Source organism: Sparus aurata, chromosome 18 (genome assembly GCF_900880675.1).
Source record: "Sparus aurata chromosome 18, fSpaAur1.1, whole genome shotgun sequence".
Lineage (NCBI taxonomy): Eukaryota > Metazoa > Chordata > Actinopteri > Spariformes > Sparidae > Sparus > Sparus aurata.
In genome coordinates, this window is record NC_044204.1 from 14778538 (window position 1) to 14800570 (window position 22033).

At 38.8% G+C, this 22033-nt stretch overlaps 2 protein-coding genes across 5 annotated transcripts in view; both read right to left on the reverse strand.

Annotated features, from left to right (window-relative positions):
* Window positions 1-318: 318 nt before the first annotated feature.
* LOC115569277 (long-chain-fatty-acid--CoA ligase 1-like) lies at window positions 319-16827 on the reverse strand. Of its 3 annotated transcripts, XM_030397300.1 has the most exons (22): window positions 16750-16778; window positions 13756-13882; window positions 10372-10727; window positions 9602-9719; window positions 9080-9144; window positions 8128-8229; window positions 7370-7469; window positions 7102-7277; window positions 6829-6861; window positions 6682-6733; window positions 6476-6549; window positions 4724-4801; window positions 4472-4606; window positions 4196-4330; window positions 3399-3494; window positions 3150-3222; window positions 2966-3054; window positions 2760-2876; window positions 2436-2579; window positions 2203-2307; window positions 1599-1670; window positions 319-1443 (listed from the first exon to the last, which is right to left on the reverse strand). In XM_030397300.1, exons 3-22 carry the CDS (start codon window positions 10564-10566, stop codon window positions 1303-1305), a joined length of 2100 nt encoding a protein of 699 aa, XP_030253160.1. In that variant the 5' UTR covers window positions 10567-10727; window positions 13756-13882; window positions 16750-16778; the 3' UTR covers window positions 319-1302. The 3 variants fall into 3 exon arrangements, with proteins under 3 accessions (XP_030253160.1, XP_030253161.1, XP_030253162.1); XM_030397301.1 differs by lacking the exon at window positions 13756-13882 and having other exon boundaries at window positions 16750-16827; XM_030397302.1 differs by lacking the exons at window positions 4724-4801; window positions 16750-16778 and adding an exon at window positions 5096-5173.
* Window positions 16828-17805: 978 nt separating this feature from the next.
* st3gal5 (ST3 beta-galactoside alpha-2,3-sialyltransferase 5) overlaps window positions 17806-22033 on the reverse strand; it is a 13272-nt gene continuing 9044 nt past the window's right edge. For both annotated transcript variants that reach the window (XM_030397047.1, XM_030397048.1), the window contains 2 exons: window positions 20843-21001; window positions 17806-19143 (listed from right to left, as the gene is read on the reverse strand). In XM_030397047.1, the coding sequence (XP_030252907.1) occupies window positions 18892-19143; window positions 20843-21001 (411 nt within the window). In that variant the 3' untranslated portion in view covers window positions 17806-18891. The remainder of the gene's footprint in view (window positions 19144-20842; window positions 21002-22033) is intronic.

Genomic DNA, 22033 nt, shown 5'->3' on the forward strand with positions numbered 1-22033 from the left:
GTATATATGTCTATGATTGGGACGGGCTCAAAGGAACAAAATTGGAAAAATGTATTTTAAATGCATTTATAAAGACCAATGAAATAAATTCAAAGCTATTTACACAGAAACGACTCTGGTTTCAGCACCTAAAACAAGTCAAAGGAAGGTTTTGTTTTGTTTAGGACACAATCCTTCTTGAATAATATCTTATGATATAATTTGTCCCAGCTTCATAAATACAGAATGTACAAATAATAGGACTCAATAAAACTACACAGCTTAGCTAACAAGTAACACACACAGCCCATACAAAATGAAAGACAGAAGATGACAGAGCTGTTTTGAGGATTTTTAATTAACATTTTTACAATACAAATCTGAGATGACAGTAAAAACAATTATGGCAAAGCCACAGTCACAAGTATTCCATGAAATCAAAACAGTAAAACATTCAAGAGGATTTTATTTTATTTTTATTCTAAAAAATTAAGAAAATCGATTTCTTAAACAATCTTTTCTTTCTATTAAGATCATAAATAAATTAAAACAGAAACAGTTTCCCTTTGTCCTGATTGTTCTCCAGTACCAGATTTTCCTGTGTACAGCTAGCTTTATTTCGACTTTTTAAAATATGGCTCACTCTGCTGGTTCAAGCTTATTCATGAAAAGATTTAAGGACCCAACAGAGACATTCCTGTTACCCACTGTAAATTTTAAATTCCTACTGAACAAACTCAAGAAACATAGTAAAATAAAACCATGACCTCTAACGAAAATTGTCATTTGAGACACTGACATGTTGAAGTAGTGAGTCTTTGTCCTTCAAGTTTAAGGGTGTGTGCAGGGGAAAGGAGGTAAGGTGTGTGATTCTTGTCACTAAAGTCCTGAGATATCTGATGCTACAGAGCTGCTCTTTGATACTTCCCTTTAAATTGCCCTTTCACAAAAAAATTGATTTGAATCATCACAGGATCACAGATTGTGTACTGTACATAGCACATGCAAAACTACTTCATCAATAGACACATTTATATTCAGCATAAAATCTACGCTGGACAGTCAGAGGTTTTGAACTCTGTGTTGTTGATCTTAAAGGTTGTTGATTTTGTTCTAACTGCTTTAAATCAAGTTCCATTAAAAGCTACATCACCTCCTGTTCTTGTTGTTTGTAGAGATAATGTTCATTAAGACATAACAGGTCCACAATCCTTTTGGTCTGAGAGGACACCTTCACTTCTTTCAATCTGCGTGCTTTTGCTTGTACTCTCCTCTCTTCCGTTGGTAGAGCTCTTGTGTATGTACTTCCATTTTGCTCTCCTTTTACATTTTGATCCCAGCATACAGTTCGTCTATCTGAGATCTGAAGTGTTGTCGCATTTCGTTCCTCTTCGCCTTCAAAGTTGGAGTGAGCAGGCCATTCTCGATTGAGAACATCTCAGTGTGGATGCAGATGGCCTTCACCTGAAGGACACATACGTGTTGGCAGGTTATGTTAGAGGCGATTACAAAGTTTCACTTTCAGACAACAGAGTCCCATGGCTGCAAACAGTTTGTAAAAACAACCCAAAGTTTACAGAGCTATCTTGAGGTATTGATTACTGAATTGAGTGCTGTACCTGTTCAAAGGACTTGAGGCCTGCTTCCTTGCCCAATCGCACCATGTCTTCCAAGATGGCTGCCTTGACCTCCTGTACAGGCAGAAAAAAGGAAGGTAGCTCAGTACAATGAGCTAATAAGCTCTTTCAATTAACTCTGTACATGGGCTATGGTTTCCAACAACAAGCTTCGTTCAGTCTAAGATTTCAGTTTCTTGTTTAAAGCAATTTTAGCAGAAAGTTCAGATGTGTTTGTTTTGGTCATTAACACCATCTGTCGTGTTCTAAAATGTTTTATTTGAATTCATTTAAAAAAGAGATGTTATTTTAAATCTATTCATTATATAACTGAGGACTTTTTACAATAATTCCCCTCATACAAGACATGTTTTTTGTAGTTTTGTTTTCCATCATATTAAGTAGAAAAAGCAATTTCTTTTCGTCCTCTTTTTGAATTAGTTGAGTTACTCCTTATCTTTCCATGCACCCCCTAACAACTGCAGAAATACCTCCTGGTGTACATGTATCAAAAGGAGGCAAACTGATTTACAGTGTGGCCACAGGAAGCAGTATGTGTGCAGTCTGAATGCATAGTGTACTGTCATCACACTATGTAAAGTATTACCGCTCTGTCACATAGTTCCTGGTAGCTGCCCTCAAGTCCCAGCGTCCTCTTGGTCCAGCCAGACAGGAAGTCAGGGTCAGGAACCACCACTGCTACAAGACACGCCTGCAGATGAACACAACACAGACAGTACATTTAACCAAAGGGAACAGAGGTCAGAGGGTCTGTGAGCCTGAGGGTTAGCTTAATTGCAGTTAAAGAGGGAACATACACACTTAATTTCCTCCACCTACCTGTAGACTATCTCCGTGCACGTAGACCTGTGCCACTGCATCACTCCTCGTGTAGACATTCTCAATCTTTTCAGGAGCAATGTACTCCCCCTGTGCCAGCTTAAAGATGTGCTTCTTCCTGTCCACGATCTTCAGGGTGCCATTCTGTAAACATGTACACACAGAATTCATTTTAGTCCACATATTTATGAGATGCCTCCAGGCTGACAAACCCACAGAATGCTATGAATCAAGCTGAATGTAATTCATTTCAGGTGAAATAAATATCCGTAGCATTGAGATGAAAAAAGTGAGGTTGAAATTAAACAACATAATTTGATGTACCGGAAGCCATTTTCCAATGTCTCCAGTGTGAAGCCATCCATCTGCATCAATAGCCTCCGCAGTCTTCTCTGGGTCCTTCAGATAACCCTGGAACACGTTAGGACCCTTCACACACACCTGGAAACCAAAACACATACACAGTCAGCTATGAATGGCATGCATTTATAAGAAATATAAAAACCACATGATGCATGTTTATGTTTCACCTCTCCCTCTCCGTTTACAGCCAGGTAGTTCATCTCAGACACATCCACAAGTTTGATTGAGTTACAGGGCAGAGGAGCTCCAACGTGGCCTGTCAACATGAGGTAAAGTTTAGTTCATCCATCACTTAAACAAGACAAAATATAATTTCACATTTTTAAGGCGAGCAGCTTTGTTATTCATTACCGGCACTCCAGTCCCCAGGCATGGTCGTGGTGCATCCAGCTGTACACTCTGTCTGTCCATAGCCTTCATAGAACTGAGACAGAGGAAAAGCTATGATTGTTAGGCAACGTAGAGCCGATTGGGAACAGAAGAAGATTGTGGATGACTGCAGACTGTAGTTTATTGCACAGTTTCAGTTAAAGGTGGTAGAAAATATACCAGCTAACATTTTTAAAAGGGCTAAGCTTAACTTGAGTGTGTTCCTGTTACCTGGCAGCCTAGTGCAGCTCTGAGGAAGGTGAGGACTGAAGGAGAGATGGGAGCAGCTCCAGTAATCATGAGACGCACGCGACCTCCAAGGCTAGCCTGTAGAGGGCAGCACACTACATTCATCTGACAGCAATGCATTAACAACATACCAAGTAAATTAGGTAAAAACATTATCCTATACTGTATCACCTTCAGGTACGCTGTTTGAGAATGATAATGTTGTAGGCATTTTTATTGTGTGCTCAAAGGATATAAATCAATGCCTTCTGTTACAGTCAGTAGGAACCCTTCACATGAGTTACGCCTGTGTCTACAAACATAAAATCCACAAGTATCTGTAGTTGAGGTAAATTGTAGGAAAACAAAAAACAAAAAGACTACTCAAGAAGGCTACTTAAAAGTAACTAACCAACTAACTCATCAAAGGTTTATTTGATTTATTATCCATAAATAAAAGATATAGTTAATTGTATTAAAAGAACAAGTTCACCCAAAATCCCTAGTGCCGATGAAAAGACAGTTTAAGTTTCGTTTTCAAAAAAACATTTCTTCAGCTTCACAGCCAAACAGCCTTGCAGTATTCTGCTAAGCAACTAAAGTAGATGGGGAAATGTTTTAAAAGACCTGAGACCAAATTGATATGAAAAGACATTATTTACACAGTTGACGCGCAGCTGAGCCCATGCCTCAGCTTCAGCTTTTGCAGCTAAGCTTTTAGCTTAGCAGCTACAGTAAAGATTTCATCCTTAAAAGGAGTGTAAATATACATGTGTTTGAACTGTGCGTGCTCTGTGTACCTGGACCTTCCCGAAGATGAGTCGATCCCAGATACTGTCTCTCCTCACGATACCTTTCATCATCTCTGCCTCCTTCCTCCTGAATGCAAAGCCCAGCACCCAGCGCTTCAGAGAGCTGTTGGCCTGCCCAAAGATCTGCAGAGACACACGCCAATGCTATTAATTGTTAGGAACACTATCGTCCTTAATTTAAAATGCTAATACAAACAGTGTCAGGTGATCGTTTTGATAGCTAATATTCCTGTCAATAAGGCTATCATCACTGTGTCCACCTACCTTATCGTGCATTCTGTTCAGGAGTCGGGGTACCACAGGGAACACAGTGGGTCTCAGTGTATTCAGATCATCAGACAGCCAACGAATATCTCCCTGAAAATAGCCAATCTTTGCTCCATGCACTATCATCACTCCCTGTCAGAAGAGAAAAGTTAACATGTCACCTGCTTTATATATAATGACATTTGTTGACACACAGGGTATGTAGGAATACTACAGGGTGACTATGGGATCTAAGGGAATATACAATACCTGTACTACTCTCTCAAACATATGAGCCAGGGGCAGGTAGGAAATATGGATGTCGCTGGTACACATTGGACAGTGAACCTAAAACACGTGTATATATACACACACACACACACACACACACACACACACACACACACACACACACACACACACACACACACACACACACACACACACACACACACACACACACACACACACACACACACACACACACACACACACACACACACACACACACACACACACAGGAATGCAGACAGGGTCACATTGACACACAGTTATACAAACACACATGAGCGATGCACACGGGACAGACAGACAGGGGAACACACAGACAGGCAGGAGAAAGCAGTTTGTTAATAATTGTACCTCCACCACCCTCTCAAACATGTGGGCCAGAGGTAGAAAAGACAGCATGACATCTTCTGGGGTGGTCTGAGCGCAAGACTGGAGAGATGAGGGAAGAGTTTACCAAAGTTCCTCCCACTTCAAACAAATTAAAATTCATTATTATTTCTTCCTCTTGAGATATGATGGTACTTATGGATCCTGAATCACTGGAGGGATTGAAACGTCAGTGCAACAGCTGGACACCCCTTCCTCCTTACAGTCAATCTGTTCCATCCTTATAAAAAAAAACTAATAAAGCTAAATCTCAGTCAAGTCGCTTTAACCTCCCTCATGTTTGTTTTTCCTTTTCCGTCTATTCTGGCATTGAACTTGACCAAAATCTTAAAGCACTCCTTTTTTTAATTTCTAGTTTCACCTTTGCCCTAGTTCCTCAGTAGATCCTTCGAAGCCATGACAGCATGACTACTGTAGTACAGGAATATTAACAGTGTTGTCAATTATAGTTATCACTTGTTAAATGAAATGTAATGTGATGCATTAAAACTCCTCTCTGCTCACGTCGTGGGTCGTAGAGCAGAGCAGCATCCAAACGGGAGTGAAATGTTTATATTTCCAAAAATGTTTAATTTAATAATTAAACCTCCTGATCTAACAATGCAAGTGGGGGAGGATGAGGAGACAGAGGAGAAGGTTGAGTGGAAAAAGGAGGAGTTCGAAAATGAATTGCTGAACTGGAGAAAGAAAGGAAGATGTAGAGGAGGTGGAGAATGTAGAAAAGGTGCTACAGGGGAAAGGAGGTGGTTAAAAAGGAAAGGAGGAGTTAAAACAGGAAGGACCATGAGGTAGGGAAGGAGAGTAGGTGGTAGTGGAGGAGAAAAGGAGGTTAAGAAGAAAAGTAGAAAGTAGAGAAGGGAGAGGTAGAAGAGTAAAAGAGGATGTGGAGTAGGTAAAGGAGGAGGTGGAAAAGGAAATGAGGAAGTATGAGGACAAAGAACATGAGGTAAAGACAGAGGAGGTAATGGAGGAAAGGAGGAGATTGAGAAGGAGAGAAGGAAGTAGAGAAGGAGGGGTGCAGGTAGAGCAAGAAAAGAGGAAGAGCAGGAGAGGAAGAGACAAAGAATGAAGGGAGGAGATAAAAAGGTAGACTGAGGTTAGGGAGGAGGTGAAGTACGAAAGGAAGAAGAAGAAGATGAAGAAGATGCGGTAGAGCAAGAAAAGAGGTAGTAAGAGGAAGAAAGGAGGACCTGGAGAAAATGAGGCAGAGCAGAAGAGGAAGAGCTAGAGAGAGAGGGTAGGCGATAACTGAGGAAAAGAGGATTAGAGGAGTAAAGGAAAAGGTAGCAGAAAGAGGAACAGACAGAGGAGGGTAGGAGATCAAGTATTAAATCAGCACCTCACCTCTGTCACTCTAATGAAGGCTGAGCAGTTGGACACAATATTCCCATGAGTCAGCATAGCTCCCTTCGGGTTTCCTGAAAGCGCGCACACACACCCTTAGGTCATCTTATCTTTAGCGTTAAAGTAGCAGTAAGTTAATCTTGATTACTCATGAAATCTGACTGTGTGCCATATTTACTGTGTGTGTGTGTGTGTGTGTGTGTCACCTGTTGTTCCACTTGTGAAGCAGATAACAGCCATGTCCTCAGGTTGTGGAGGCTGGAAGGATGGGGGTGACAACATTCAAGCAGTGCCACACAACTGACAACATTATCATCATTATTTTAAGTATTGACTGGTAAGGAGCTACATACCACTGGTTGGTGATGGCTGGCCTTACCAATAGCCTGGACAACAAGAGAGGAACATTAATAAAGTAATTATGGATGGTGTGAGAAAGACACTGGCAAGAAAGCAGAAAACGGCGCAATCAAGAAAATCTCAATAAAACAGGGACATTTAGAGTGAAGCCAACACAACAAGAAAACTAACAAACAAAAAGGAAATAAATAAAAAAACCAAGATAAAACAAGAAAAGAAAAATACATAAAGCAAAGAAATGATAAATTAATAAAAGACCAAATTACCTCCATCTCCTGCAGACTGAGGATGTGGATACCAGCCTGTTGCCCCCTGCTGACAAGGTCGGCACTGGGGGTCCCCATTAGAACAATGATTTTCACAGTGTGCTCCTTGTCCTTCACACAGTCCAGCACCAGGTTGACCTTCTCTACCACGTCACACACAATGGTTGAGATGGAAGCTGAAGAAACAAACAGACAGATCAGGTTGCCCTCAGTTCTCCAACAAAAACAATTAAGTGTAGATATTCATGTTGTTGCTGCTGGGGTTTACCTTTCTCCACAATGTAACTGATGGCTTCTGTTCCCAGTGTGTCGTACAGAGGGACTGACACCAAAGAATAGGTATAACATGCCATCTCAACAATGGTCCACTATACACACAAACACACATTAAATATCAATAAAGGATGATCAACGGACTGAGTAGCAATCACATGATGTGACATAATGAACCCAAATGTCAAAAAAATACACTGATAGAGCAAACTGAGAAAAATAAAACATTTATGAATTTTGTCACTACTGTTATTATTCTTTGTCCTAATTCTATTTAAAGGACAATTATGCTCCAAGTTCCGGGACTTAAGTTTCCATAATGCTTCAAGGGATGTACACAGGAAGTTTAAGATCACTATTAGTGATCTTACTGAAGGCCACATTTGAGCCTAGTTTTCCCTAGCCTATATTTGTTTACATTTTGGCAAATTGGCACCATAAAGTAGACCGAATAGGCTCTTAGCGTTTCCTATTTGCGATGTACCCATGGTTGTGCAGATAACTATCGCTGGAAAACTCTGATTCTGAAATAATGTAAAAATCATGATGATTCAGGCGGGGTCTGAAGCTATGAGGAGTGTCTTTTTTTCTCTGATTTCTAAGCAGATTTTGGTATGTTTAATAGCAATGGCAATCAGAGATATCCTCAGAAAGTATGTTTCACAGTGGATCTAAAAACATGCAAGTTTGTCTGTATGTTCAGATTTGCCTGAGTTATGAGTCAGAAAAGGAGTAAAAGGGGCATGTCTTTACCTCAGGTCTGTTCTGAGAGAAGATGCCAATGTTGGAGTCGGTGGTCTTGGAGTGTCCTTTGTGGAGAAATGCGGAACCCAGATTTTCTGTTCGCTCAATTACCTAACACACACACACAGACACACAAACACACACAGGATATCAAGTGTTTCTTTTCAGTATTGTAGTCATACCCAACAATCACATGCACTGTTAGTTATCACAGTTAAAATGTCACAAGCAGCCAGATTTACAGCTGTTAACTGGTTTAATCAGTAAATGACAAACAAGAGCACTATATGGTCGATCAGCTGAGGCTAGAATATTTCATTAATATTTTACCTACAATGTTCAAGCTGAATTTAAGTTCTGAATTTCCTCCCTGTTCACATAGTATAGTAATGAGAAAGAAACAAGAAATATATTATGTTAACTTTAATGTTACCAACACCTCTTTATCAAGCTCTTACTGAAACATCAAATGGAAATGGAAATAATAAAGTTAATTGCCATAATAAACATAATGGTGAAGATTAAATATGTGTTAATAGGATTTACCACAAGCAGACTTTACTCAAACACACAAACTGAATCAGCCGATAATCAAGATAAGATGATTAAGTAGTAACCTCTTTATGTGTTGGACAAAAAACGTTTAGGTCAAAACAATGGAGAATTGGTTATGAGGGGCACATGATACTGATAAGACTATGACATTACCTTTCATACAGCCCTGATTTACTATAGAATGCATCTTCTGAAGCTTACCTAACAAAAACAATAACAGCTATTATAGAGGTTTTAAACTATTAAACTATTCTCTTCCATGAATTTACAGGATTAAAAACAGACAGATTATTTTGATAGCAGCAGAGACAGAGATATTCTACCTTTTAATTCACTTTGAGTGTGTATGTCTGTTTACAACTGTGTCAAACGAGAGGCCATAATGTTTCTATAAGGTGACTCTTACCTCTCTGTAGGACATCCATTCATAGGGCTGTTTTGGTTTCCTGGAGCCAAGACAAGGACCATTATCTGGAGGATATAAGGAAAGCGACACAGGGAGGAGTTACATTAAGTGAATCAATTGAGTAAATAGCGCTCTTAATATCTTAATACAATGTACGTACATTCTGCTGCTGACACACAAGACTTGCTTTTTGGAAATCACACAAACAATAGTGTCTAGGCAGCAGTAATACTGTGGTGTTAATAGTGTAACAAGGGAGACTGCTGACTCAAAGCCTGAGCTAACACTGTTCTGTGAAGTACAGGGAAAAGTTTAAGGTCCAATTATTTAAAGCAAACTACATTGGCAAAAAGGACCCCAGTGAGTGTACATGTAAAGGAAAAGTAATATTAAGAGTTACTCGGCAGGATGAGCTCTAGTTTACTGTAGTGGACTTTTCGACCCCATGTAAGAGTGCAGACTCTTGAGTAAACTCTGTGTACCCACTCAAAGACATAAAACATTGATGTATTTGTGACTCACTGGAAACTCTGGCCCCTCTGAGGAGGAACTCATACATTGTTCTGGCATCATTGTAGAAATAGGTCAAGTGATCTCCATCTCTATTGAGTAAAACTGACTGACGTGCCAATTCTCCACCCTGATAAAATAAAAAAAAAGCTGGTTATGATAGATCAAGTAATTCCAACACTAGTTTCAGTCTGCTTCTATCATGAAGTCCATTCTTTTATATTTTATGTCAAACTTTTTATGTACTTTCTAAAGTGTTGTAAAAAGTACCTTAAATTCATACTTGAGTAAAATTAAAGATATTGTATAAGATTTGTCAACAGTGAAAATAATCGTTAGTGCAGCTCTAGCTATTAGTTGAAAGTGAAAGTTATCCATACGAATAGCACTTAAGTATCAAAATATCTGATGTTAAAAGGAGTATGTAAAAGCATCAAAAGTACAAGTTAATTACACATATATTTAAATGTATTTATACATTGTATACTGTAACCAATATTCAACATTTTTCCGATTTTTGAAATCTGTGTGTTTTTATATGAATATTGATGAAAACACTATACTTAAGCTCTGGTACAACAATTAATGAGTGAACGGACTTCAGAGACACTAATCAATGATTTTGTAGCTTTTCTTTTAACACATATTTGACCAAATACACAAAAAGCTGCATGATATCTTTGAATAGGAAATGTAAATGGCTACTGTCACAAAAATGCATTTATAATATTTAGTTTTCAGTGGACACTTGACTCTAAGACAGACTTTGCCCTTAAACTTACCGAAACCTCGACTGATTGCATGCGAAGGTCGCAGGCTGGTAGGAGGGCCTTGGGTCGTGTTGCCATGTAGTAGGTTGTCGCGGCAGCCACCGCCCCCATGCTAACTAACATGGGGGTGGAGATGCCCCTGATGTAATGGCTGACATCCTCCATATCTGGCAACCTCAACTTCTGAATGAACTCCTGGCTCAGCATGTTGCTGCCAGCGAGGTAAAAAAGGTAAGAAGAGAGTGTGCGTTTGTGGCAAGTGCACCTGTTTGCGTGTGTGGGTGGAGTGGTAATGAATGTTGTGGCCCTGAGGTGACTTTAAAGTGTGTGTATTCCAAGGAGTGTGTGGAGGGATGCTGGCCAGGGACCTAGAGAAAGCAAAAGAAGACAGCTTTGTTTAATTTTCATGAAGTATTATAATAGCATAATTATCTTTGGTAGGTTTGTTACTCTTGATCACAAACTAACCACATTCCTCATGTTTGTTTGTCCTACCACTATTTCAAATAGAAAATGGAACAAAATCTATTATTTTTAGCTTGAACATCAGCATGCCAATATGCTGACTGTGGAAACAAAGATAACAGGAGAGAGAAAAAGACATGTCCAAAAACAGTAGGGTTCGTCCTCTGGGGACCATGACATGTTCCCACTCTCTCACTTGTCCCTCCTGGGATCTGTCTATGCAAATAATCTCATGGTTTATCTACTGAGATATCTCTCTTTATGATTTATGTTGCTAACCCAGTACAACGAAAATACACTAGATACACTAGAATTACCTCTGGAAGAAAGAGTGCCAAAATGTGATTCTTAAGCTCCCTGAAAACTTTCACATCCTAGTACTTCTCTGTAGTTATATACATACTCATAAACACTAAATAAGCAACAATCAAAGTTTAAGTTTGATGAAAACACATCCTCCCTCATTACTAACAGTAAAAGATTCAACAACTCAGTAAATCTGCTTCATCAGGTATGTCTGTGTGGTTTGGTCCAAAATTCTTATTATTATTCTCATAAAAAATCAATAAAAATGAAAATCCCTGGATAAATATAGTTAATTATTGAGTTGTCAACAGTTTGGGTTTGCGTCCAACCCGGGCTGCCAACCCAAAGCATCAAAAGGATTTTAGACAATATGTTTTCATGGTTTAAAGCGATTTTGACCCTTTTAGATTAGTGTTTGAGTTCTGACAACAAAGATTTAAATGTGAGTCTAGGTCATCTGAGTCAACTGAATCCATGGCTCACTGAAGCCTAATCTAGGGGCAAAACTTGGCTTAATGTCAAACACAGTTGTAGTAATACTACTACTGTGGACCTGTGTCTCAGATCGCAATATAATTTGATCTTATATCATATATTTAACACATTCAAGTTGAGAAGGTGTGCCAGGTTCCCACGTTGGTGTGCATGTGTTTTTGTTCCACAGGTGGGGTGAGTTGTCAGTGTTCTCACACACACACACACACACACACACACACACACACACACACACACACACACACACACACACACACACACACACACACACACACACAGAGTAGAAGAGCTGTTCTTTAAGAATAAACAGATTAGTAACAGAGTCTGGGGTATTTAGGTGCGAACACAGGGAGAGGTCAACCTCTATGTGAACCCTGAGGATGAAGAGTGACCTTAGGCCCAGACTTCAGGTTGACATGACAAACCGATAGTCAGCACTGATCATATCTAGACCAAGCTGTACTGACCATCTTCTTTTAACACAAATTAGGACAGAATACAAAATAAATTCATCATACTTTGCAAGTAAACTACCTCTTTATATCATTCCCCACTTTGTTGGAATAAATATTCAATAATGACAATTAAAGGTGTAGAAATTTCTCGATTGTAAGATGCACTGTGACGTGGGCGTGACAGATTCCACATCGATGCAGAGACAGAGCATAATCAAGAATTTGCAGTTCATGCTGATTGGTGATTGTCTGGCCTCAGTTCGACAATAAAGTCACATTGTAACGTTGCGATGAAAAAAAAAAATAAACACATTTTACTGTAGCCTCAAGCCCAGCTAATAAGCCAAGATCTGAGGAGGTGCTGTCAACTCTGCCATTCAACTCTGAGAGAGATGTGCGCAGCAGAGTCAATAAATGCCTCATCTTAAAACTGTCATGTTAAAACAATATCATTGTAGATTACAACAAACATGTAAGGCACTGCAAATGGATAAATTTTTGTTTTTGTAATATTCATGTATTGAAAAGATGGGATTTTAATTATGAAAAAGTAGCTATGTGCACTAATATATAGATCACTGAGGATACTATACACTTACATTTGAATCGTGAGGCAAATGAACATTCACACCTCAAAGTCTGATGAATTTTTCGAGATGAAAAGCATGGAGTAACTCAGTAGATTCTCATCGACTTTAAGTTTACAATAAAAATGTTGATTGCTGGCAATGATATTGCTTCATAAAGACAGGATTTTGGTGCTTCAATCTTATTATCTAAGTTTATGTTTTTACCCGTGCATGTGTGTTTGTTGATTGGTTTACACAAAAACTACTGTATGGATTTCAGGAAACTTGGTTAAAGGATGGGTCCCTTTGTTTTATGGTAATAGTGTTATATCACAGCTTTACAAAAATAAAAGCGATTATTAACTCAAACAAGATTGTACCTCTTTTCACTCTGTTTGGCAGTGTAAGGGGACACTTTGACATAAAACTTGCACTATGAAACGAAGATAAATATCACAATAATTTTGATAATTAAACACCTTCACATTGATATTGCGACAATATTATAGAGATGACCATTGGTAAAAAATATTATCACAATGAGATTTATGATAAATAATTATTAATAATGTGGATGTAAAGATAAGTATTAGAAAAAGTAGAGAAGCCTGGCAAGTTAAAAAAATTGCAGTAAAGAAAATTCCTGCATTTGTCTCTTTATCCGGATCTGCACCACAAGTTAATGGGGTCTATTCTGGGCTGAGACCCATCCTCCATCCCTTTTTTGTGGAATCAGCAATTGTGCAAACGTGCTGACCAACCAACTAACCAACCAACAAGCGGACATGGGCGAAAACATAACATCCTTGGCAGAGGTAGTCTGGTAGGTTCAGAAAACTAAATCACTTAACTGTAATGCAGCATCTAAAACCAGAAAAGACAACACTTGTGTCAAACAACAACATAACTAGATCAAAAATCTTAAATGATATACAGTCTCATTCTGCAGTCACAAAGGATAACTGCAAGTTTACCATAAATATGCTTCAAAAAGTTACTGACAAACATAGTGCCAACTTCTAAGCTGGAATAGTCTGTCTAGCTCAAGGCCCAGGATCTGTAGGTTTGTACTTTTCTAAATACCAAATTGCTCCCCACTGACTCACCTGTAACAGAAAGCAGCCAGGTGGGATTGTGACTCTCCTTTCTTGGCTGAACACCCAACAGCGACCCTGCTGTTGTTACTGCTGCTACAGCAACCACACACCCTGAGGAGCATGCGCTGAAATACAACTGGCAAACAACACTCACTGATTCAGTTACAAGGTGATATATAACCTCAGCTAATCTACCAAGCAAAGTTCAGACTGGTTCCAGGCAGAGCTCTGATTGGCTGGTTGTGGCAAGACAGTGAGTCTGATTGACGCAAAGAATTAATCCATTCATGCATGATCACTTATCCATGCACAACATCAATGAAATAGTAAAGGTTTGGCGACCACATCATTGTTATTTCTCTAACTGATATTGCAAAGTACAATTAAATATAAAACATCTATAAAACCACAAATCTGCATTGTGCAACAACACACCCCGTTTGTCTTGCACATCTGTATCATCTGCCTACTGTAGATTCTATTAAACATGAATAGAAACGTGACTCCCTAGATAAGTGCCTTGCCAACAAGTTCAAGCAGTTGCTCGGTGGTCTCACCTTTCCCCCAGTGACCTCTGAACCCTGTGTGGTCCGCTGAGATTAGACAATGACAGATAAAGGCTGATGAAAAAAAACTGCTGAATAGGAGAAAGGCAATCCTGAATGTCTCTGAAATTTTGTCTCTGTTTGCAAGAGCCCATCAATGAATGATTAATGAAAATTTTTTTTAAATCCTTAAAAATTCCAATTATTGGTATTTGCTAAATACTAAGATAGTGTCTGACCAACATGTTAAAAACCCAAAGACATTCAGAAAAGACAAAAAGCAGCAAATCCTCGCAACAGAAATGTGAGAAAAGTCCATTTGTTTCAAGTAAAGGCTTTCGTAGCACACACATAAATCAGCTGAGCTCTATCAGTCGGTGATAGCATATCTTATCCTCACCAGCTTAGTGAGTGAGTGAGTGAGTGAGTGAGTGAGTGAGTGAGTACAAAACAAGGTACACATTTCCTGTTGCATTTACTTTATGGGCTGACTTCATCTGAAGCACATTAAAAACTGAAACGGGAGCCTTTTTCCTGGCTACTGTCTCTTCACTAATCCCTGCAATTTGGAGTGTTAAAATATAGTCTTATTACCTTTAATATTTCAAGTAATATAATGCTAACATGGTAGATGGACTTAAATGTGCTAAAATAGGGTATTTCAGTACATGAATACTGGTTGGTTTCTGGGACTGTCTGTGTGCCTGTGTGTGTGTGAAAGAGAGAGAGAGAGACAGAGAGAAGTCTTACATCAAGTAGTTTTCACTTTTTCTGTATGTTGATTGCAGAATATCGACATATATCCTTTAAACAGTGTTTGAAAAAAGTAAATATTGTGTTGATGTTCATTCAGTGTTTTGTAGAGCCTGAGTAATGTTTCAGTTGGCCAATATAATTGGCTGATATTAGCCTATTAGAGATATATCAGTAATGGCATATTTACGTATATCCATTAAATTTTTTTTGTTTCGTTTTTCTACAATATAAAGCTAAAATAAGGTTTGAGATCACCTATAGTTATTAAATTCCAAATTTCAGTTTATGTGCACTGATGTCATTTTGAATGATAAAATCTATTGTTAAAGTATAAAATATCCTGCCTCCATTACATATCTTCGTCACAAGAGTCTTATAACCCAAAAATCAAGTTTCCTTCCGACTCTTTATCGCAATATGGGAATGTCGATTAAGAATTCTGAACTATTCTTAATCCAGCAACAATGACATAACTATTATATAATGGTGAAAAGTAACTATGTACATTCACTCGAGTGCTTTTCACCCCATTACATTTATATACATTTATTTGATAACTGTAGTCACTATTCAAACTAGTATTATCTTACATATGATAAGTTTCTAAGAGTTAACAGTGGTAACTTTTGGCTTGGGACCGAAACGTAGGCTCTCCTGTCATACACCACTGCATGCAAGTTGAGTAAGCAGAGCGAGCACCACCAGAGAGAGAGGGGGCGGGGTAGAGAGTCTACTATGTAGGGGGGAAGCGTGCCAAGGAACCAATGGATGTAAGGTGGGTTCATGGATTTCAGCCAATCAGAGCCGAATCACCTTTCACCTCAAAACCTGCATTGTGCCATGAGACCCCCTTCCAGCCGTCGTTTACAGTCTGTGTCCACCTGTCTGACATTATCTATGCACACAGGCTTCTACAGATAAATAAACTGTTTTTATCATGCATTAATACCACACGCACGCACACACACACACACACACACACACACACCAGAATCCAAGTCTATGCCAATCTGAGTTAATCTGCAACATCTCACCAACAGATTTAAAACCGAACCAGACCAACTGCTGCATTTAACTTGGTCGGACTTCGACCAGTTCCTGGACTTAAAGATCATTCATGAAATAGTCACCATAAAGAACCAAGCCATCCGTAAATTTAAAGCTCGTGTTTTCTATAAATTAAAGAAAAACTCCTACAGAATCCTTTAAATTTGACAGGGGCCATTTTAACGCTTAAAAAGTTACCCCCGGGCAGCACTATGCATCTCTATCAGTTAAATGTCCACTATCAGCTAAAAACTACAACCGGTTAACCGTGCAGACTCTGCAGTGTACTGATGTGAATGAACACTTTGCGTACGAGAAACAGTAATGCAGTGTGGTCAGTGTTTATGAAGCAGTCATATTTTATCTTGCTGAAGGTGAAGGCCGAGTTTCAATAGTTCGTGGAACAAAACAATAACGGAAAAAGTCGTTTTTTTTCAGTCACGCGTACTCATGTTTTAGCATTAACAAGTTACCGTTAAACTGACAGAAATTTTAATAGAGTTTGAGATCCTCCCATATTTCAATAATACTGCATGAAATGAAATGTTACATGTGTACATTTGTGTTCAGCATGCAGCAGAACAACTACTCAACAAATTATCACTTATGTCTATTTAATAAGCCGACAAACAGTAACTTGTCAGAGGCACTTCACCTGTTAGCAGCACAGCTCCCGGCTTCGTCTTCTTCACCACGCGCACCTAATTGTGGAGTTAAAAACTTCAACTTCCGGATAAAAGTTTCAGAACAAAACCCAGTGTGTTTACACAGCTTTATGCTGAAAAAAAGATGCCATGGCTAAAAGGTAAACTATTACACGTTCGTTATATGTTTGATTGGTAATATGTTTTAATTAAAATAAAATACTGTAGCAGTAATTTCAGATTGTCTTATGATAGTTTAATGATTTTAACATAATTTTACACCTTATTTTGAAGAGGAACTGCGTGATTTCCGGTCCCAGTAAAGTTAGTAGTAAAGGTTTGAAAGAGGCATGGCTTGGCTCTGTGCATTCAATCTGATCATACATTAACAGCTTCACAATAGACTGAATTTAATCTTAGCTTTTATCAGAAAACTCTACATGGATTTCTGCAATCAGAAAGACAGGGGGCAACTCTTGCTGTACAATCAACAAACCAGCTTCGTCTCACAATCAATGTCATAGTTGCTGAGTAGCAAGTATTAATATGGAACCTGGTGTGTCCTGGCCTGTGCGCACTCTTTTTATGCATATGCCTGTACATGACTTGTACATGCAATATGCTTGTGGCACATTTCACTTCATCTGACAGAAAGAACTGACATATTCTCCATTAAAAGTGGTTAATATTTGTTAGATTAACGGGACAATATGGAATACAACTGGAAAGGTTATAATACCATGTCTTTTTTCTTTACAAAGACTAAATACTGCAGATAAGGCTGAAGCACCTTGAGGGAAAAGTGACTTGACCCACTAAACTACTCCACTTAAGCCTGACTTGTCTGAGAATTGTAGACTTGGACTTAGACCAAATGTCTTGAGTCACATTACTGTCAATTGTTAAGTAATGATGTTCTGACTGACTTGTTAAAAGACCATTTTGCTTCTTAAATGTGAAGCTTGACAGCTACATCTGCTAATGAGTGGAATAGCAGCTGTAGCCCTGTGCATTAATGTAGATTATAGTTTTATTTAGATGCGTTTTAAATGGACATAAATAGGACATTTAAATCCTGACATCTTTATTATGAAACAACCTTGAAATAAAATGAAAAATCATTGCATGAAAATACTAAACTTATTTCCTCACTGTTTCATGTATTTATTTCCATCATATGTGCATTTTAATAAGGTTTCACAAAATTACAGTGAAATAAGACTTGAAAACAAGTATCTACATACTCTTTTTCACAGGCCAGCCATTCTGAGAGACTACACAGTAAATAAGTGTATAAAAAACTAAATGAAAAAACTTTTGTGGAGCAGCATAAAAAATGCTTGCACCAAAACCACAGACAGAACTGAATAAGAATGCTTACCTACAGTGGAATGCAAAAATGTGCAGATAAACGTAGCATTTTACAATCCTCTTTTACAACACCTTTTAAAATGTAAAAACACAACTGAAGAAATGTGTTATCAGATGTTTTAACCATTTGAAGCCTGCTTCAAAAATGTCCTTGAAGACAACTTGGACTGATGCAGATCAATCCACTTCTTTTCCTTTTTTTTGTTAAAAAGTTTTCCCATTCCAGTTAATTCAGTTTATGTGCTTAGAGGCATATTTTGATACCACCATTTGAACTCTTACTACTAGTAAAGGTACGATGATACCGGTAAGACGTGATGGTATTACAAGCTGAAGTAGTCCTAAATTCAGTAGCGCGAGAACTATTTATAATAATACCAGTGTTTACATAGTTTTTGGGGTTCATATGTTTTGATGTTTAAAATACCCACAATATATTGAACATTTGGATAAATAAATAAATAAATAAATCGGAATCATTGGAAATGTACGGTGTTCTAACAGAGGAACCCTTACAATATAAACACTGAAAGACTAGCCCAGCAGGTACTATTATTACTTTGTTTTTGTTTCCTTCAAGTAGCACTTTGTGACAAATTTGACCGATTTTAACAACACATTTCTTTCAGTCTTTGGGCCAAGTTTACCTCTCACCTGGTTTGTAAGTCATTTGGTCAGGCTATTGCTATCTATACAGTATTTTCACACAGTATTTATTTTCCTCTTAAAAGCACTTCACAACAAAAACAGGTTGAAGTACTTTATAGTCAGATATCTCAGGGTCAGCAGAAGGAGCAGTGAATCCCCCCTGTTAGGTCAGTGATTGCCCCCTGTCTGACTAGGCTCTGTAGGAGTTCAGTCTCTCTGTCCACATTGTGCATTGTCTCCTGCAGCATGGCGCTCATGGGCAGGTTGTCATAGTAGTGCAGTGGCGCCCACTGCTGGGTGAGGTTGTAGCCAAAGCCTGCCAGGCTGACTTCATCACACAGCAGACTGGCTAAATCCAGCGCAGAGACACCAATAGTAGGAACATTCTGCAGACAAAATAACAGAAGACACAAAATGTAATTAAGGGGAACAACAATACTGTAATCATCTTTGATTAGCCATTTTTTCTTTCCATTCTTGACTCAAATCTGTTTCGTTAGTACTGTTCCAGCAAGCCACCATCAATAATAGTTTTAATTTCTGAAATCCTGTGTACCTTCTGCTTTTTTCCCCCCCATTCCTTAAAAGTAAACTCCAAGTGCTGCTCTAATTACTGCATTTGTAATTATAAAACTACCCAAGTAACACATTTTAGAATTACAATTTTATATTTTTCCATTCCTGAATATAAAGGATATCACAGATCACTTAAACGCTCCACTGTATACAGCTGTTGTATGCTGGTTATTGTCAGATTTGATATTTCTATGTACATCTGTTTTGTCACCTACTTGTACGTACATAATAGCTGTCTTTATTTTAACTTGCCTTTGTTAACATTTGCAGAGCTTGCTTTTAGTCGTATGTCTATTACTGTCTCCATTTCTACTGGATCTGTGTCAGTATCTGTCCTCGCATGTGTGGACATACTTGGCCAATGAAGCTGAGTCGTATTCTGATTAGCGTAGATACTTGACAAAAATAATTATGTTTACATTACATTGAGTGATTGTTACTGACTTCTTAAGATAGAAGCTCACATCAGCTTTATATCACATCAAACATTAACTCACTGGCAGTTTATATTTTAAGGGAAAACTGTTTAAATTAAGGAAAAGGCGATATAACCACACTGCACACTAGACAATGTATAAATAAGGAGCAATTCAGCAAAAATATGCTCTTGCTGTCGGTACTGCAATATCCAAAACCAAACACGGGGGGGAGCCTCTCCTACACAACAAAGTTTGGGCACAGCCACATGTGAGGGAGACTCGCACAGAAAGGGAGAGAAATGAAAGCTTTGTCTGAAACTTGCTCCCTGTCAAAGAGGGCCTAGTATGAAGTAGGTCGCAAATTTTGGTTCAAGTGTGGTTAGAAGACATTTGTTGTTTAACATGAGATAACAGGACCATCAGCAAGCCGATTGGCTCTATTGAAATAACTATAGCTTTTCTGTCATTAGCCATGTCATCGGATCGGATTCCTGATTATCTAGCTTGGATAGGACATAAAATTAAAACCACTTATTAGGCACTTATTATTATATAGTGCTGAGGATGAACTGATGAGTCACCCAGCCTGACAAAAGAAGCTGCTCTGTAGTCTGGTGGTACAGCACTAAAAAAGATTACTTTGTTTCACCATGGTCATACATGGGCACAAATTATACATCACCTCACTGTTATGTATCTTGCAGTATCGAAGTATCTCGAAGTATTAACAATATGTTGCGTCTTTCCTTCACTGACTTGGAAAACAAATGTAAACACTGGCCGGATCAAGATCTCTATGGCACAGGGCTTATGCCCACTTTTGTCCATAGAGGTTGCCGGAATCAACAAAGAAATCTAAGTTAGCTTTAAATCCAAATATTTTCAAAACAAAATTTATTTAAAAAAAAATCTAAAATTGTATTTATCTAACTACAAGTAGGTGATAATGTGTGATAATGTGCAAGTGGGAACTACATTGGTAAAAAAGTTTCTATTAACCATAACAGACTGTTTTTGACATTGTGTTAATTCAGTATTCTACAGTTGCTCTAAGAACAGATAGACAGACAGCGACACAAGCGTCTATTACCTTGTCCTTGCCCCACAGGCGTCTTCTTGGCGGAGGGTATTTTAGTAGATCCAGTGCGGTCTCTCTGATGACTTTGGGGTTTAGAAGTCTGAACCTGTGGGCCTCAAGAGGGATTTGATCTGGAACCTTCTGCCAGAAGAAGAGCCAGTCCCACAAAGGCTGCAACACAAAGGACACGAGTCCTAACTCTGACTGTAGACAGTGACAGCTCTTTCTCAAGACTACAGATCAGCATTGTATGTATGTATGTATGTATGTATGTATGTATGTATTAGGGCTGGGCGATATATCGATATAAAACTTATATCGATATATTTTTGAAATGTGATATGGAATTAGACCATATCGCATACATCGATATAGTTCAAATTTGCGCTGTGGTCCTTGCTCCGGGCAAACCGCTGACCCAGAGCTCTCTGCACTGCTCCCCCCGCCCCTCCTCCTTCATGCACAGAGAGGGCAGGGGCTGGAACAGACACTCCGGCACTCTTCAACAAACACTTTGGTGGCCGCCGTTGCCCCACACTTTGGCCTTGATACCCCGTGAAAAAATATCATCGCACAGCCACTGCTCAGCGTAGCGGGCTTGCCCTGAATTACAGCCACCTGAGTGCAGTAGTCACTCACAGTAACTTCAGTGAGTTCGCGGTTCGCGCAGGTGGAGTCTCATCATCACGATGATCTCACGTGAAAGCCTCTCAAACAGCAGCAGCGTCTCAAAACAGAAGAACGAAACTTACAGCACAGCGAGCGAGCTCAGCCGGTTTTGACATGATAACTGACTTATGTGGTAGGATTTAGTCCGGTAAAGTTGGAAATATATTCACAGATTCGAACTTCGCGGATCAATAACTCATAAGTGAAACCTTGTTAAAACACAACTGAAGGCTCTTTCCTACCGTAGTACGATAGACAACGAGCTACAACCGTATGTTAATCAAAACGAGCGTCTGGACATTAACTCTGGTCTGTATGGTCAGCCAGCTGTGAGACGAGGGCGCAGGGACCGTCTACAAAGTGCAACGCTGAAAAGAGAAACTTCAAAAAATATTCAATAACTTCACTATTATTCAGAGTGTAGTGCCACCAAAATCACTCCACACATCAGTGGTCTCCTGCGGGTTATTCTACAATTTTTTTGTTTGGAAAAAATATGCTTTGCTATATATATACATATACATATACATATAC